This window comes from Ranitomeya imitator, chromosome 2 (genome assembly GCF_032444005.1).
Source record: "Ranitomeya imitator isolate aRanImi1 chromosome 2, aRanImi1.pri, whole genome shotgun sequence".
Classification (NCBI taxonomy): Eukaryota; Metazoa; Chordata; class Amphibia; order Anura; family Dendrobatidae; genus Ranitomeya; species Ranitomeya imitator.
This window is the reverse complement of record NC_091283.1, coordinates 207916-227396: the sequence shown is the minus strand read 5'-3', so window position 1 is coordinate 227396 and position 19481 is coordinate 207916. Positions and strand designations below refer to the sequence as shown.

Sequence of the window (19481 nt, the reverse complement as noted above, 5' to 3'; positions counted from 1 at the left end):
TGGGAAGTCGGCATAGAAATTGCCACGTGGCCTGGATTACAAATCTACCGCACATCCAATAATGTTGCGACGTTTTACTGCTAATCTCTCTGGCTCAACATCCACGAGAAAATCCACGTGTAAAAGATGTGGACTCGCAAAGTAAGTCAATGGCTGATTGAGGTGGAATAAATTGCTGCAGTCTTGTGGTGTGAGGACATGAATCACAAGATGGAGCCGGTGTATAAAGGGGTCTGCTGTCCGGCCTCACCTCTGGCCTCTATGGATTACACGGTCACCTATTCAACTGAACTAGTCCCGTGTAATGCTGCATCACTGCACAATATCAGCTGCTACAGGCCGATGTTACAGATGCTAGACCCCCGCCATTGGACTTCACTGCAGCTGAGGAAGCCTTTTACAGTCAGAGAGTTTGCGTGTGATGAATGTATTGTGCAGCATTAAATAGATTAACTCTCGACAGCACAAAGATGACGAGTGTCGTACAATAGGAAATCATAATCCACACCAATCACTCCCTGCACCAAATACAATTGTTCCAGTTTTGCTAAAATACAGAGTTGCAGAAAGCTGCCGGCGTCATCCAGTTCCTCCCTAACAATTTAAGATCACTTTGCCTTGGCCATTGTGGGTCGGAGCTGTAAGGAACCTTCTGCCCAGGAGCCGGGATACTGCTTCATCTTCATCCACAGACTAAGCTCTTCTCCTGTCGAGTCCATCCAGTCAACAGGTTGTCCACTGTAGAAGCCTACAAAGGAGAAGTAGAAGAAATCAGCAGCAGAATTCAGAGGTACAGGGGCCCTGATGCTGATTCCTCACCCACACCCTAGAGAACGACCAGGTTCAGCACAAGCGACCATTACTTCATTCTTACTGTGACATGGGGAACCCAGCTCATAACGCCCATAAGGTGGCTTGGAATATCCCTTTCCTGACCCCATAGCAGGTAAAGAGGTTGTTCTTCTATAGACTGTACCTAGTGACTTTCGATTCTGCAAGGAAATATGATGCTGTGTGGCGTGAAAAGTTCACATGGCAAACATAATATCTGGGTCCAATCCTCTTAACTAGTGGGATGAGGTCGCCACTAAGGCTATGTGCACACGTTGCGGATTTGCTTGTGTAAAATTTTGTGCGGTTTCTGTCTCGGCAAAAAATGCAGTTGAATATCAGCATCAAAAACCGCGTGGATTTTCATGTGGATTTGTATGCGTTTTTGTAAGTGAAATAAAGATATACTATTAAAAAAAAAAAAAATTGTGATGTCATTAGTGATGAGTGAGTGTGCTCGTGACTCGAGATTTCTTAGCATGCTCGGGTGTTCTACGAGAATTTTGTTCCTGCTTGTAGATTATGTATGAGTCGCCGCAGATGCATGATTTGTGGCTGTTAGACAATCTGAACATATGCAGGGATTCCCTGTTTGTTAGTTAATTTCCGAGCACGCCTAAGATACTCGGAGAACACCCGAGCATGATCGGAATTGTCGAGTAACGAGCACACTCGCTCATCACTAGATGTCATTTCCTTATTATTACTCATTTTTATAGCGCCATTTATTCCATGGTGCTTTACACATGGAAGGGGCAAATATAGACAAAGACAATAAACATGAGCAAAACAAGGCACACACAAGTACAGAGGGAGAGAGGACCCTGCCCGCTCACAGTCCTCTTCCTTTTCATTCTCCATCGAAGACCATAATATCATTACATACCATGTTCAAATATAATGTTTACACACGCAAAACAAATATAATTGAATTGCATATATAATGTGTAATATCAAGCCTGAGTTTTAGTAATGAACAGGTGTCAGTCAGATACCCTCATTAATAAAATGGTACATAAAGAGTTAAATAAAGGCACACAAAATCTGCAGGAAACGCAATATCGGCTTATTTTTCAAAAAATGATAAAAAAAAAAAATGTGTGTTGGCTCCCACGTAATTTTCATAACCAGCAGAGGTTAATATTCTGTGAAGAAGCCAATAGCCATAAAGGTTCCCAAGATGTTCACATCAGATCACAGCTGTTTGCTTAGCCTTTTGGCAAGAGGTCCCCCTATAAAATCGAACCATCAAAGGCTAGGCAGACAGCTGCAGGCTGATATTAATAGCCTGGGAAGGGGCCATGAATATTGGCACCCCCCAGGCTAAAAACTGGCGCATCTTATAGATGCGTCAATTCTGGCACTTAGCCTCACTCTTCTCACTTGCCCTGCAGCGGTGGCAAGTGGGGGTTCATATTTGTGGGGTTGATGTCACCTTTATATTGTCCGGTGACATCAAACCCATGGCTTAGTAATGGAGAGGTGTCAATAAGACACCTATCATGAACCAGACGATTTTGACCTTAATGACCTGGCCATTTTGTGCAATTCTGACCAGTGTCCCTTTATGAGGTAATAACTCAGGAACGCTTCAACGGATCCTAGCGATTCTGAGATTGTTTTTCGTAACATATTGGGCTTCATGTTAGTGATAAATTTAGGTTGATAATTTTTGCATTTATTTGTGAAAAAAATGGAAATTTTGGTGAAAATTTTGAAAATGTTGCCATTTTCAAATTTTGAATTTTTATTCTGTTAAACCACAGAGGTATATGACACAAAATAGTTAATAAATAACATTTCCCACATGTCTACTTTACATCAGCACAATTTTGGGAAAAAAAAATTGTTAGGAAGTTATAAGGGTTCAAAGTTTATCAGCAATTTCACATTTTTCCAGCAAAATTTACAATACCATTTTTTTAGTGACCATATCACATTTGAAATCCCTTCGAGGGGCCTGCATGACAGAAAACACCCAAAAAGTGACCCCATTCCAAAAACTGCACCCATCAAGCTACTCAAGACTCCATTTAAGAAGACACTTTAATCCGACAAGGAAAATGTCCCAAAGTTATAATAAATAAGCTTCAAGCAGATAAACAACCTATTAACCAATCAAAAAAAGTATTTGAAATATATAATTAGAAAAAATCATATAAAAATTCAAAGTATTTTATTTGACACCATTAGAGCAATACACAAAATAAGTTAAAAACAAGAGGGGCCGTTTGTAACACTCATAATATCACCAAATATATATAAATTTGTGAAGAAATGTTTCTCCCGTGATATTTAGGTACTGGTAGTAAGAGAAGAAAATTAGTTATAGCTGCAATACCACATTGGTATATATCCACAATGGGACACAAGTGAGGAAAAGTACACACCAATATATATATCAGAAAAAAATAGGAAAAGGAAAGAGAGAGTGCCTAAGAGTATATATACTAACCAGTGCTCATAGTAAGCGTGCCAAAGCTGCCTCCTCACGCTCCAACGCGCGTTTCACACGTCTTGCTTCTTCAGGGAGTGATGTGAGGGAGGCCATACTACCGCTTTATATACTAACTGGGCCTGAGCTTGAGCCAATCAAATTAAAGTGCATTCATATCGGCGCATCGCATGCCGCTCTGGCGGCGACATCCCCGCCCCATGCCTCACAGCGGCGTCACAAGAAGGCGCGTCGCGCCGTCTGCGACGCCACAAGCCAGACATGTGACGGAGCATGCGCACACCAGAGAAACAGGAGATGCGCACAGCACTATCGTGGCCATATTGGATATCGTGCATTTGTATCGGCGCGTCGCATTCTGCCATGGCGATGACGCCCCCACCCCGCATCTCGCGGCAACGTCACAGAAGCTCGCGCGATCCATGACGTCACAGGCGAGGCACGGGACGGTAAGCGTGCACACCACGGGAGCAGGAGACGTGCTCAGCACAGCTCTGGCCATGTTTGAAATGGGCAAATACGTGGGCAGGCCTAACCAGCATAAATAAACCAAAATGTGTATGTTACATATATAGAAACCAATATCCTACCATACCATGATGTAAATAACTACATAACGATAAATAACCAGACTGGTGCCAAAAATGGGATATATCAAGTGCATATAAAATACATGTGCTATCTTTTTTAAATTCATTCATCATAATAATACGAGGACATAAATATACAAAAAATACAACAAATACATACATAAATGGTGCAAATATATAAAGTGCATTGTTGGTACATATTATGTTTTAATATAATAACTTTTATAGATCAAAATATGTATATAAAAAATGTATAAAAATAAAAAGATGGGTTAAAGTGCAATTATATTAAATATTGGTGTGAAGTGATTTATTCTCCCTTGGAATCCACAACCACGACTTTTCTTCATCGACATACATCTCCAACACGATTTTATATAAATTAGATTCCTACATAAATAAATATACAAAGAAAGAAATACGTAAATACTAGGCCAGAAGAATTAGAAAAAAAACATATTTAGGATAACCTCCCTGTAATGCCGATGGATTACGAATTTGAGAACGATGAAACCATACGGCTTAGATGATCAATGGGGATTTGCCAGCTTCTTATAGTAGGGTTCTTTAGCTGTTGCCTGTATCGCCAATATTATTATTTTGTTGTTAATTTAATTTATTATACTTTTTGCCTTTTTCTTTCTTTTTATTTTTTATTAAAATGATGTAGTTTTAATTATGTTTGTTTGTCCTTTGGAAACAGGGAGGTTATCCTAAATGTGTTTTTTTTTCTAATTCTTCTGGCCTAGTATTTCTTTCTTTGTATATTTATTTATGTAGGAATCTAATTTATATAAAATCGTTATGGAGATGTATGTCGATGAAGAAAAGTCGTGGTTGTGGATTCCAAGGGAGAATAGCATTAAGCTACTTACTGGTAGCGGCATTTTTCGGAGGCCCATGACAGCACACGAGAGAGGGGATCCGCCCTTCAGGAACAGGAAACCTACAGATACAAAAGGGCGGCACCTCTCCCCATGCATCAGTTGTATTTCAGAGCTTGAGAGGACTACTGCGGTTAGTGGTACACAAATATACATTATATACAGTTTATATACAAAACAATCCTATTGTATCGAACTAGATACCACTCGTGAAATCTATCATTATATACACTATAGGAAGTGCTACCCCACGTGAATAGGGAGGGAACTAAGGGTGCTGTCATGGGCCTCCGAAAAATGCCGCTACCAGTAAGTAGCTTAATGCTTTATTCGGACTCCCATGACAGCACACGAGAGATTTACAGAGATGTAAGCTACCTTAGGGAGGGACTATAGATTGTAGCACCCTTAACCCAAAGGAAAGATCAGAGGAGGACCCCAAATCCAACCGATAGTGTTTAAAGAAAGTGGAAGGGGATGACCATGTGGCCGCCTTACATATCTGCTCCACTGACACTCCAGATCTTTCCGCCCAGGATGACGCCATGGCCCGGGTGAAATGTGCCTTTAGATTCTGCGGAGCTGGCCCCCCACCTGCTGTATAAGCTAGAGAGATAGTTTCCCTAATCCATTTAGCCAGTAAATATTTTGATACTCTAAACCCTTTCTTTGGACCCTGGAAGGAAAGAAGCAGAGCCCCATCTTTCTTCCAATTATCAGTAGCTGAAATATACTGAAGAAGAGATCTCCTGACGTCTAACGTATGAAGCTCCTGCTCTTTAGGATTAGAGGGATTAGGAATAAAGGACGGCAAAACTATCTCCTGTGATCTATGGAAACGTGTTGCCACCTTTGGTAGATATGCTGGGTCTGGTCTAAGGACTACTCTGTCTGACAAGATTTCAGTGTATGGAGGAGCTCTGGAAAGCGCCTGTATATCCCCTATCCTGCGAGCTGAGGTTATGGCAATCAGGAAGGCTGTTTTGAGTGTCAACATTTTGATCGAGGCCTCCTGCAGAGGTTCAAAGGGGGGTTTAGTGAGAGAGGACAGAACTAAATTTAAATCCCATGGAACTGTTCTGTCTTTATGCACTGGTGTGGATCTAATAACTGCCTTAATAAACCTTGCTATCCAGTAGTTATTAGCTATATTACAGGAAAACAGGGCACCTAAAGCTGAGACCTGTACTCTAAGGGTACTAGGAGAGAGTTTTAACTCAAACCCCTTTTGTAGGAACTCTAAGATTTGTTGTATTGGCACCCCGTCTTGGATGTTAAATTTTGAACAAGTCAAGAACTTTCTCCAAGTCCTAGAGTAGATTCTCGTAGTTATTTGCTTTCTACTCTTTAGGAGTGTCTCTACTAAGTTTGGAGAGAAGCCTTTCCCCACTAATAGTGACCGTTCAAACTCCATGCCGTCAAATGGAGCCCCGCCACTTGTGGATGGGAGATCGGTCCCTGAGAAAGTAAGTTCGGGATCTCTGGCAGTACCCAGGGGACCGCTACGGACATTGTCTTGAGCCAGGCAAACCAGGTTCTTCTGGGCCAAAAGGGGGCGATAAGGATGACTTTCGCTCGATCCTCCCTGATTTTCCTCACCACTAGAGGTATCAGGTTCAGTGGTGGGAAAGCATAGGCCAGTGGAAAATCCCATTTTATCAGAAACGCGTCCACTGCCAGGGGATTCTCCCTGGGATTTAGGGAGCAAAAAAGTTTTACTTTTCTGTTGTTTCTGGTGGCGAATAGATCCACCACTGGTTGACCCCATCTGCGGACGACAAGATTGAAAATGTCCTCGTTGAGAGACCACTCTCCCTGTTTTAACACATTTCGGCTGAGGAAATCTGCTGCCACATTTTCTTTTCCTTTGATGTGAAGAGCTGTCAAAGATAGAAAATTGAGCTCTGCCACCTGGAACAACCGATCCGTGATCTGCATTAAAGTTTCGGAACGAGTTCCCCCTTGCCGGTTTATGTAAGCGACCGCCACTCTGTTGTCTGACAGAATTCTGACGTGCTGGCCCTGCAGATATACGAGGAATTTTTTAACAGCTAATTCAACCGCCAACAACTCTCTTTGATTTTATGAGAATGTTGTGAAGGGTTCCCACTGTCCCTGGACCACCATGTCCCCCATATAGGCTCCCCACCCTGAAGAGCTGGCATCCGTGGTTATCACGTGGGTGACATCCACCATCCAGGGAACCCCTGCTGATAAATTCTGTTTATCTAGCCACCATCTAAGGGAATTCAATGTTATCGGCCTCAACGTCAATTTCCCATTCAATGCGCCTCCTAAGGCTCTGTCATGGAACAGGACTTCTTTTTGCAGGGACCTGGTGTGAAACTGAGCCCACTTAACTGCTGGAATGCAAGATGTGAGTGACCCAAGTAGAGACATTGCTTGTCTAAGTGTCATGGAAGGTGTATTGATTGCTCTTAATACAAAACTCTGAATTTGGTCTATTTTCTCTATAGGGAGGAGACACTGCTGTGTCACTGAATTCAACATTAACCCCAGGAATTTTTGAACATTTAGGGGCTGTAATTTCGATTTTTCAAAGTTTATGATCCAACCCAACCGTTCTAGTTTGGTTTTAGCAATCTCCCATTGTGACAGACAATGATCTACCGAGTTACCTACAATGAGGAAATCGTCTAAGTAGGGGATTATAAGGACATTTGACTCCCTTAAATGCGCCATGACTTCCGCAATTATTTTAGTAAACACCCTAGGTGCCGAGGTGATCCCAAAAGGGAGCGCTCTGAATTGAAAAAGTTGAATCCTACCCCCCATTAGTATCGCTACCCTCAGGTACCGTTGGAAATCAGCATGAATGGGTACATGATAGTAGGCATCTTTCAAATCCACTACTACCATGAAACAGTTGTTGAAAAGCATTTTTATTGCCGAATTGATGGACTCCATTTTGAAAGTGTTTCACCAAAAACTTATTGAGACCCTTAAGATTTATAATAGTCCTGTAAGATTTATCAGGCTTCTGGATTAGGAACAGGGGAGAGTAAAACCCTTTCCCTGCCTGAGAATACGGCACTTCTACCAAAACATTTTTGGAGCAAAGAGTCCTCACTTCCTCTTCTAGGGCGAATTGTTCAGTGGGAGATGAGCGCCAGGGTGTTAAACTAAATTTGTCCTGTGGAATATGAACAAATTCCAGCTTGAGACCATGGGAAACAGTGTCTTTTATCCAAACGCTGTTTGTGATTTTCGACCACTCTGCCGAGAATTGCAATAGTCTCCCTCCCACTGGAATTGCCAGTCATTGGTCTTATTTTTTATTTTCCGTCTGGTTACGGCGAAACATGAGACCTGTACCTCGTTTTCGCCTATCCTCCCATCTGGGACGATCTCTCCCTGGTGAAAAGGCGCGCTTTCCTCCCCGGTTGAACCTTCTTTTGTTGAAGGGACGACGGTATGGATTGAACAGGTTGGGAAACTTTTTCTTATCATCTCCTGCTTTCTCCAGGAGTTCATCCAGGGTAGGCCCAAATAAATACTCGCCTTTACAAGGGATAGCGCAGAGCTTTGCTTTTGCCTGCATATCCCCCGGCCAGCATTTCAGCCATAGGGCTCTCCTTGCAGCATTAGAAAGTCCTGCTGCTCTAGCTGCCAACTTTACGGAGTCAATTGAGGAGTCTGATAAAAAAGCCGCCCCCTCCTGGATTACAGGTAATGCTGCGAGTATGGAATCTCTAGAGGCCCCTTGCTTTAATTGGGTCTCCAACTGGTCCAGCCAGACCATCATTGACCTTGTTGTGCAGGTTGAAGCTACCGCAGGTCTTAAGGAGCCAGCTGCCATTTCCCAGGTCCCCTTTAGGAAGGTATCCACTTTCCTATCCAGGGGGTCTTTAAGTGTTCCCATATCTTCAAATGGGAGAGAAGATCGTTTAGCTACCTTGGCAATTGCTGCATCCAGCTTTGGTGCTTTCTCCCAGTTACCTACTGCTGGGTCATCAAAAGGGTACCGACGTTTTTGCGCAGGTGGTAAGGAGCCTTTTCTCTCCGGTTTTCTCCACTCCCTATTAATAAGAGCTTGTATTTTCTCATTTAAAGGAAACACTCTGCGCTTTTTCTGCTCCAATCCACTGAACATCATTTGTTCTTTGGATAGTTGAGGCTTGGGTTCCGATATACCCATTGTGCCTCTGACCGCCTTTACCAATTTGTCTATTCTTTCTAGGGGTAGGCAAAACCGAGCAGCGTCTTCTTCCGAAGAGGATGATGCTGCTGAATCGTCCGATTCTTCAGACTTGTCCTTTTCCACAGATGAATCAGATGCCTACTCAGTTCTCTGCCTAGAACCTCCTGACTGTGAAAGGTTTTTAAAGGACTCCTTAACCTCCATTCTAATCATCTCTTTGAGACTGGCCGTAATAGAGGAGGATTCTTCGGCTACCTACAGGGATAAGTAAGATAGACTAGAGTGTAAGATCTACATGCTATACCCCCTCCCCTCCTTCCAGAACCTCACCGTCTGCTGGATACAGGGGTCACAGTTTTTTAGGGTGTGAGTCAGGCAAGGGAACCCCGCAGATGGCACATTCCCTATGCTTCGCCTTACTGACGTTTTTCCTTCCCTGCATAAAACATATGAGGGGACACTAGTCACTAAGTGAACTTTCTCGAAGGTCACTTACCAGTGGCTGCCCCACACCCAGAAGATACCGAAGTACGAGGGGGATCTTTTCTGGCTGACGCTCCAGACCCCTGTCTAGAGGAGCTTCTGCGGCCAGACCCATCGCTCTTTTTCTCACGATCCTTCTCCATGGATTTCTGAGGCACTTCATCCAGCAGCAGAGGCTGCTGATCCTGAACAGACTCCATCTTCAGTTAGGAGACCAGGAGCAAGGATCGCGCTCCTGGAGCCGATATATAGCCCCTCCTTCGGCCAGCGTAATTATGCCGCGCTTGTAGCCACTTTCCACCCCCCCTCGCAGCTGCAGGGGATCAGCCGACACCTGAGGGTGATCGGCGCATTTACCGGTGGGCGCCGCCATCTTGGAGCCCCTGCGCATGCGCAGAAGCTCCGCGACCCGGAAGTCACCGCCGGCTCCGCCCCCCGACGTCACCCCTAGTCCACAGCGCTTCCTGTCAGCGCTGTGAACAGCGTGGGACGCCGAGACCATGCCGGGAGACTCCGAGGGCGCCCCCACAATGCCGCCGACCCCCCAGAGCCCCCCCAGCGCCTCAAGGGAGGAGGACCTTTATACATACCACGCGCGGCTTCCGGAGACAGGACACCCCCTGGCGACCGTTCCACGCTGATCAGACACTGCCGTGCAGCCCTGCCAGAGCCACCGTGTCTGCTTCAGGTACTCCGCACCGGCCGAGGTAGGAGACCCCCTCGCTACCCGAATCGGTCCGGCCGGCCTGGAATCTGCTAGCAATCTTCTTGTAGGATCCAGTCCCTCCAGGAACAGGAAACCAACTGATGCATGGGGAGAGGTGCCGCCCTTTTGTATCTGTAGGTTTCCTGTTCCTGAAGGGCGGATCCCCTCTCTCGTGTGCTGTCATGGGAGTCCGAATAAAAATCACTTCACACCAATATTTAATATAATTGCACTTTAACCCATCTTTTTATTTGTATACATTTTTTATATACATATTTTGATCTATAAAAGTTATTATATTAAAACATAATATGTACCAACAATGCACTTTATATATTTGCACCATTTATGTATGTATTTGTTGTATTTTTTGTATATTTATGTCCTCGTATTATTATGATGAATGAATTTAAAAAAGATAGCACATGTATTTTATATGCACTTGATATATCCCATTTTTGGCAGCAGTCTGGTTATTTATAGTTATGTAGTTATTTACATCATGGTATGGTAGGATATTGGTTTCTATATATGTAACATACACATTTTGGTTTATTTATGCTGGTTAGGCCTGCCCACGTATTTGCCCATTTCAAACATGGCCAGAGCTGTGCTGAGCACGTCTCCTGCTCCCGTAGTGTGCACGCTTACCGTCCCGTGCCTCGCCTGTGACGTCATGGATCGCGCGAGTTTCTGTGACGTTGCCGCGAGATGCGGGGTGGGGGCGTCGTCGCCATGGCAGCATGCGACACGCCAATACAAATGCACGATATCCAATATGGCCACGATAGTGCTGTGCGCATCTCCTGTTTCTCTGGTGTGCGCATGCTCCGTCACATGTCTGGCTCAAGCTCAGGCCCAGTTAGTATATAAAGCGGTAGTATGGCCTCCCTCACATCACTCCCTGAAGAAGCAAGACGTGTGAAACGCGCGTTGGAGCGTGAGGAGGCAGCTTTGGCACGCTTACTATGAGCACTGGTTAGTATATATACTCTTAGGCACTTTCTATTTCCTTTTTCTGAAGCTGCTTTGTGTAACACATGAAATGCCATTTATATTGATTTTTTCTGATATATATATTGGTGTGTACTTTTCCTCACTTGTGTCCCATTGTGGATATATACCAATGTGGTATTGCAGCTATAAATAATTTTCTTCTTTTACTACCAGTACCTAAATATCACGGGAGAAACATTTCTTTACAAATTTATATATATTTGGTGATATTATGAGTGTTACAAACGGCCCCTCTTGTTTTTAACTTATTTTCTGTATTGCTCTAATGGTGTCAAATAAAATACTTTGAATTTTTATATGATTTTTTCTAATTATTTATTTCAAATACTTTTTTGATTGGTTAATCCATTTAAGAAGACCCTTCAGTTGCGTCACAGGAAATAAAGCAACGTGGAAGGAAAAAAAATTTTCCAACAAAAATTTTCTTTTAGCCTCAAGTTTTTAATTTTCACATGGGAAACAGGATAAGATGGATCTTAAAATTTGTTGGTCAATTTCTCCTGAGTACAGTCATACCTCAATGTGGTCATAAACCACTGTTTGGGCGCACGGCAGAGTTCGGAAGGGAAGGAGCGCCATTTGACTTTTTCAATGGAAAATTAGCTGCAATCGTTAGCAGACACCATGTCGCATATGGAGAGCCCCTGTGTGCCTAAACTTTGGAGCTCCCCCACAAGTGACCCCATTTTGGAAACTGGACCCCCAAAGAGCTTATCTAGATGCATAGAGAACACTTTGCTTCACAAATTGATCCGTAAAAATGAAAAATTTTCTTTTAGCCTCAATTTTTTCATTTTCTCATGGGCAACAGGATAAAATGGATCCTAAAATGTGTTGGGCAATTTCTCCTGAGTACACCGATACCTCATCTGTGGTCATAAACCACTGTTTGGGCACATGGCAGGGTTCGGAAGGGCAGGAGCGCCATTTGACTTTTTGAATGGAAAATCAGCTCCAATCTTTAGCGGACACCACATCAAATATGGAGAGCTCCTGTGTGCCTAAACATTGGAGCTCCATCACAAGTGGCCTCATTTTGGACACTACACCCCCATGGAACATATCTAGATGTGTGGTGAGAACTTTGAACCCCCAAGTGTTTCACTAAAGTTTATAGCGCCCGGGCGTGAAAATAAAAAAAAAATCATATTTTTTTCTACAAACATGATCTTTTAGTCCCCAATTTTTTTATTTTTCCCAAGGGTAACAGGAGAATTTGGACCCCAAAAGTTGTTGTCCAATTTGTCTCAAGTACGCTAATACCCCATATATGGGAGAAAGCTACTGTATGAGCGCACGTCGGGGAATGGAAGGGAAGTAGTGACGTTTTGGAATGCAGACTGATGGAATGGTCTGCGGGCGTCATGTTGCATTTGGAGAGCCCCTGATGTACTTCATATGTGCTTCATATTTAAGTGTCGAGACATTGAAGGGTTTGAGAAAAATATTTTAAAAACTAAAATAAAAAAGGGTTGGTCTGAGGGCTGCCCTGGTGTGGGGAAGACCGCCGTCTGATGTAATAAATTCTTATGGAGACGTCACCTGCCTGTCCATTGCACTCGGCAGCTCTTTTCGATCCGATATGTGGTGGTTCCTGGACAGGTCCATCACCTCCGGCAGCTGATTCCTGCCATCTCCGGCTTTGAAGCAGGGTTGTGCCTGGTATCCGCACATCCCGCCACGGTGAGCGCCCGGCCAGAAGTCCTGTCTGTCAGCCCTCACCTGCTTTCTTATTCTCATTATGGGCTAGTTAAAGGGTTTGGGCACCATTAGGAGCAATATTTTGTTTCCTTGGATGCATGTAGGTGAACTTTGTGATCATAAGTGATCTAAGAGGAGCACAGAACAAGGAACATAAGAGTTTTAACTTCTGCTGTCAGAACGAGCTCACCAATTGATTTTCAGATAACCAATTCTGCAGAAGGGAAGGTTTTCTTCTGGTATGTGAGAAAATTTACAGATTTTCATCAGGTTTGGCCCATGTGTCAATTTTTACCATCGGTACATTTCTTGTATGCAAAAGAAAAAAAATTGCAAAGTTTCTCCCACTATAAAATTATTAATAATAGACAGCACAAAGCTTGTAGACGGATTGCCTTCTGGTGCCGGCCATCAGTTTTACGGACCCATAAACTTATATGGGTCATTTTGATCTGTGACTTAGAATAAAAATGGACATTTATCCATTTCTGTTTTATGGCCACACGATCCACAAATCATGAACATCTGAGCATCACATTGAACACGTAACCACTGTAGTTTGTGAAAATGTGACATGTGAATGAGGCCTACACCTGGCTGAGAGCATCATGAATCTAGAGGGTTTCTTGGCTCACCTGTCCCTGGGCCCAGTCTTACGCCTCCCAGAAAGTCATTGCTGGCCAGGGGTTCTCGGTCCCAGACAGTCAGTTCCAGACACGTGTTTTGTAGATCTTCCGGCTTAATCCCGCCATACACAAATGTGTGATTGTAATGCGGATTGAGGCTTTTCTTCATCACCGGCGTTTTTCTCTTGGTGTTTCTGCTTTTGATTGGAAGTAGGTAGCTAAGAAGAAGAGAGACAGACACGTCATTGATCTCAGGTATGATATATGGCCGCCATTGATCCCTGATGGTTTTCCTCGATTTTCTGGCTATAAACATTGCATGGATTACACTATTATTCTCTGTGCTTTTCCCCGCTAAGCCCCATACCTAATTTTGTTTCCACAAGCAATGAAAATGATGAACCTTGGTATAAATATCGAGTGCGTCACAATTTGTAGATTTTTAATGTAGCAAATATATTAATAAATCACAAATGTGACAAAGATCTGAAATGGTGATTATTTACTGATACGTATCTTTCATGAAGATAAAAGGTGACTGAACACACAAGGGAATCTTCTCCCAACCACGCCATGAACATGTACACTCAGCAAAGTGGAGCATGCATCTTTATAGTAAGGAAAATCCAACACCCACACAAGGATGGGAGTCCTGAGGCCTGCGAATACATACATGGCATCCTGCCCGTTGAATTCTTGGCTGACTTTGGTTGGCCATCTGGCCATGTTTAGGGCTCTAATAGTGAGGGCAGGCATGCCAAGTAGGAACTTTTAGGCACAGAGCCCTTTACTGGCAGCGAGAACGCTCACGGGGCCTCGCTGAATGAAATGCTTTTTAATGAACGCTGTAAAGAATTCTAGGGTTGTGGACATATTGTCACAGTTGTATAGATACAAAACCTTAAAACATGTTACACAGCCAATGTACAGTATATATATATATATATATATATATATATATATATATATATATATATATATATATATATATATATATATAATGTTTATTAATAAAACTAGATGAAGGCCCGATGTTATCACGTCGGGAGGGTGGTAATTTCATGATGGGTGCAGGCATGCGGTGCGGTTGTTGCCTAATGGCATCCTGTGATAATCTAATGACTATTGCATCAGGGGACCCATGTGCTTGACGCCTACACTTATATGCCTTTTTTTGCCTCAGCGATGCTGTTGATCTTCAAGAGTCTCGTTTGCCCTTTGTTGTCTTCGACGTTATGCCTTTGCTGCTTTCCATTCATTGTCATTGGTGTACTTTTTATGAGGAGCCATGTTGGCATTGATATTTGATTTTTAAAGGGGTTTTCCCATGAACAAAAGTTCATTTTAAAAATTGTCTGTGTCTGACCATGAACCGAACATACCACAGCTCCTGGGCAGGGGAGGAACCAAAAGACAATACTGACATTACAGCAGGAGATCGCAGAGGATACATTTTTTGATGTAAAATATTTTTTTTTAAAACAGTCAGTGAAATATTTTACCTCACAAAATGAATCAACTGTGATCCCCTGTTGTAATGTCAGTAATGTCACTGAAGGGGAGCTTGCTCATCTTCTCTCCAAATCACACCTCACCACTTGTGCACTTGACCCCATCCCATCCCACCTCACTAATCCAATCCCTAACCCATCTCTTCATCCTATCACTAACTTCTGGTACCTTCCCCGCTGCTTTCAAACATGCCACAATCACACCTATCCTCAAAAAGTCTTCTCTTGACCCAAGCGCTATGTCCAGCTATCGCCCCATATCTTTGCTCCCATTTGCTTCCAAACTCCTTGAGCAGCATGTCCATGCTGAACTTTCCTCTCACTTTGCATCTAACTCTCTCTTCGACAACCTGCAATCTGGCTTCCGTCCCCACCATTCCACTGAGACTGCCCTGACCAAAATTACTACTGACTTACTTACAGCCAAAGCTAACAGACAATTCTCTATACTCCTCCTACTAGACCTGTCCTCTGCCTTCGACACAGTTGACCACTGCCTCCTACTATAGATCCTCTCTTCCTTTGGGGTCAAAAACCTTGCCCTATCTTGGATCTCCTCATACCTCACCAACTGCACATTTAGCGTTTCCTACTCCCATACTACCGCTTCATCTCGCCCCCTCTCTGTTGGTGTCCCTCAAGGCTCTGTCCTTGGGCCCTTACTCTTCTCAATCTATACACTTGGCCTGGGACAACTCATAAGGTCCTATGGCTTCCAGTACCATCTATATGCTGATGACACTCAGATCTACGTCTCTGGCCCAGATGTCACCTCTCTGCTCTCCAGAATCCCAGAGTGTCTATCGGCCATATCCTCCTTCTTCTCCTCTCGCTTCCTCAAGCTCAATGTAGACAAATCAAAACTCATTATCTTTCCTCTATCACGCATATCTTCCCTACCCAATCTATCTATCAAAATAAATGAAATCACACTTTCCCCTGTCCCCAAAATCTGCTGCCTCGGAGTAACTCTTGATTCTGCCCTGTCTTTCAAACCGCACATCCAAGCTCTCGCCACCTCCTGGCGCTTCCAGCTCAATATTTCCAGAATCCGTCCTTTCCTCAACCCTCACTCTACCAAAATGCTCATGCATGCCCTAATCATCTCTCGTCTCGACTACTTCAACATCCTCCTCTGTGGACTACCTTCTAACACTCTTGCACCCCCTCCAGTCAGTCCTTAACTCTGCTGGCCGACTAACTAATCTCTCTCCCAAACTCCTGCTTGCCCTCTTTGCAAATCCCTTCACTGGCTCCCAATTTCCCAGCATATCCAGTTTAAACTATTAACGCTGACCTACAAAACCATCCATAACCTTTCTCCTCCGTATGTTTCCGAACTACTCTCTCAATATCTTCTGTCACGTAATCTCCGGTCCTCCCAAGACCTCCTTCTCTCCTCCACGCTTATTCGATCCTCACCCAATCGCCTCCAAGACTTCTCCCGAGTATCCCCCATCCTCTGGAGTTCTGTACCCCAACACGTCCGGTTATCCACCACATTTGGATCCTTCAAAAGAAACCTGAAAACCCATCTCTTCAAAGAAGCTTACAGCCTGTAAAGACCACACAGCCACCTCAACACTATTGGAGCTACTGCAACCCTCGACCTACTGTCTCCTTCCCCATAATCCTGTAGAATGTAAGCCCCCAGGGGCAGGGTCCTCGCCCCTCTGTATCAGTCTGTCATTGTTAGTTTTGTTTACTGTAAGTGATATTTGTATTTTGATGTAAACCCTTCTCATCTACAGCACCATGGAATTAATGGTGCTATACACAGGGGTTGAACAAAATAATGGAAACACCTAACGTTTTGGCATCATAATCTTCGAACTTGTGATAAACATGCAAACCGTGACATATGGTAATGGTTTGAAGTTGATTATTTGTGTTATGTGATATGTGCATGTAAATTAACTGTTTGTTTTGCATAATTGTAAGAACATTGATGAGAACCTGATACCAATGGCAGACCTCTCAGATTTTCAAAGAGGACAAATTGTTGGTGCTCGTATGTCAGGCGCTAGTGTAACAGAAAGTGCCCGAATGCTTGGCGTGTCAAGAGGTACTGTCTCCAAAGTAATGACTGCGTTTGAAAGAGAAGGAAAAATGTCCGCAGCAAAGCACAGGTCCGGCCAAAAGTCAAAGTTGACTGAGAGAGACCGTCGGAATCTAAAGAGAATTGTGAGAGAGGATCGCAAGACCACGGCTCCGAAAATCACTGCTGAGCTCAATGAACACCTACAGAACCCAGTTTCCACGAAAACTGTTAGTCGGGAGCTGCACAAATCTGGATTCCACGGAAGAGCTGCAGTTAGAAAACTGCTGCTCTCAATGACAAATGTTTCCAAGCGTTTAGAGTGGTGTAGAAACCGCCAGAATTGGTCCCTTTAGCAGTGGAAACATGTGATATTCTCAGACGAATCATCGTTTACCCTATTTCCGACCTCCGGCCGAGTGTACAATTGGAGACAGCCGAAAGAAGCATTCCATCCAGACTGCCTTCTCCCAACCGTAAAACATGGTGGAGGTTCTGTGATGATCTGGGGTACTATTTCATTGGGATCCGCCGGGCCAATGATATCCCTTCATGGAAGAATTAACAGCTGAGATTATTTAAGCATTTTGGGCGACCAAGTGCATCCAATGGTTCAAGCACTGTTCCCGGAGGGGAACGCCATCTTTCAGGATGATAATGCACCAATTCATACAGCTAGAATAGTTAAAGCATGGCACAAGGAACATTCTAATGAATTAGAGAATCTCATCTGGCCCTGACAATCCCCAGACCTCAACATTATTGAGCACATATGGTCGATTTTAGAGATTCAAGTTAGACGTCGATTTCCGCCGCCATCGTCGCTCAAATAACTGGAGGGTGTTTTAACTGCAGAATGGGCTAAAATTCCTTTGGAAACAATTCACACCTTGTATGAATCCATACCTCGGAGAATTGAGGCTGTAATCGCTGCAAAAGGTGGACCTACACCATATTAAACTAACTTTTGTTGATGCTTCCAGGTGTTTCCTGTTGTGAATTCTGTGGCTGAATTCACTCCTGTGGTCACAAGTGGTACTGCAGCTTCTGAGCTTCCTTCCTCAGGTGTTCTGGTGAGCTCATTAGCTGCTTCGTTACTTAACTCCACCTGATGCTGCTATCCTTGCTCCTAGTCAATGTTCCAGTGTTGGATCTGAGCTTCTCCTGATTGTTCCTGTGACCTGCTGCTCTGTATAGCTAAGTGCTTTTTTGCTATTTTGTTGCCTTTTTTCTGTCCAGCTTGTCTTTTGTTTTGCTGGAAGCTCTGAGACGCAAAGGGTGTACCGCCGTGCCGTTAGTCCGGCACGGTGGGTCTTTTTTGCCCCCTTTGCGTGGGTTTTGCTTTAGGGTTTTTTGTAGACTGCAAAGTTCGCTTTACTGTCCTCGCTCTGTCTAAGAATATCGGGCCCCACTTTGCTGAATCTATTTCATCCCTACGTTTTGTCTTTTCATCTTACTCACAGTCATTATATGTGGGGGGCTGCCTTTTCCTTTGGGGTATTTCTCTGGGGGCAAGTCAGGCCTATTTTTCTATCTTCAGGCTAGCTAGTTTCTTAGGCTGTGCCGAGTTGCATAGGTAGTGGTTAGGCGCAATCCATAGCCACTTTTAGTTGTGTTTAGGATAGGATCAGGTGTGCAGTCTACAGAGTTTTCACGTCTCAGAGCTCGTTCTTTTGTTTTTGGGTATTTGTCAGATCACTGTGTGCGCTCTGATCGCTAGGCACACTGTGTCTCTGGATTGCCTTCATTACACCTTTCATTAGCAGACATAACAGTTTCCATTATTTTGTCCAACCTCTGTAAATAAATAATAATAATATTATTGTCTTTTGCTTCCTCCCCTGCCCAGGAGATGTGGTCAGACACACTCACCCCTGTGTCTGACCGTGTACAGAACATACCACAGCTCCTGGGCAGGGGAGGAAGCAAAAGACAATACTGACATTACAGCAGGAGATCACAAAGGAGACATTTTGTAAGGTAAAATATTTTTTAAAAACAGTCAGTGAACTATTTTACCTCACAAAATGAATCAACTGTGATCCCCTACTGTAATGTCAGTATTATCTGTTGCTTCCTCCCCTGCCCAGGAGATGTGGTATGCACCATACACGGTCAGACAGTCAATTTTTAAAATTAACTTTCTTTTCTAAGAAATTTTATTAACATTTTATTATAACCAGGATGGGGGGGAAGGAAAGGAAAGGGATAGGGAAAGGGGAGAAGGAAAGGAATAAAGAAAACAATGGATTTACATGCAATAATTCAAAGTATATATAAATAAATATACACACACACACACACACACACACACACACACACACACACACACATATATATATATATATATATATATATATATATATATATATATATATATAATACATAAATGCACAAAAACCATCCAAAAACAATAATACCTGCTCTTATGGAAATAATTCCAGCCAACAGTGCCATTTTCTAGCAAATTTGTTGAA

General features: G+C 43.5%; 1 protein-coding gene across 5 annotated transcripts in view; it reads right to left on the bottom strand.

Annotated features, from left to right (window-relative positions):
- Positions 1–411: 411 nt before the first annotated feature.
- Positions 412–19481, bottom strand: part of SYTL4 (synaptotagmin like 4) — a 185663-nt gene continuing 166593 nt past the window's right edge. For all 5 annotated transcript variants that reach the window (XM_069746070.1, XM_069746071.1, XM_069746074.1 and 2 more), the window contains 2 exons: positions 13465–13673; positions 412–748 (listed from right to left, as the gene is read on the bottom strand). In XM_069746070.1, coding sequence (XP_069602171.1) covers positions 609–748; positions 13465–13673 — 349 coding nt within the window. In that variant the 3' untranslated portion in view covers positions 412–608. The remainder of the gene's footprint in view (positions 749–13464; positions 13674–19481) is intronic.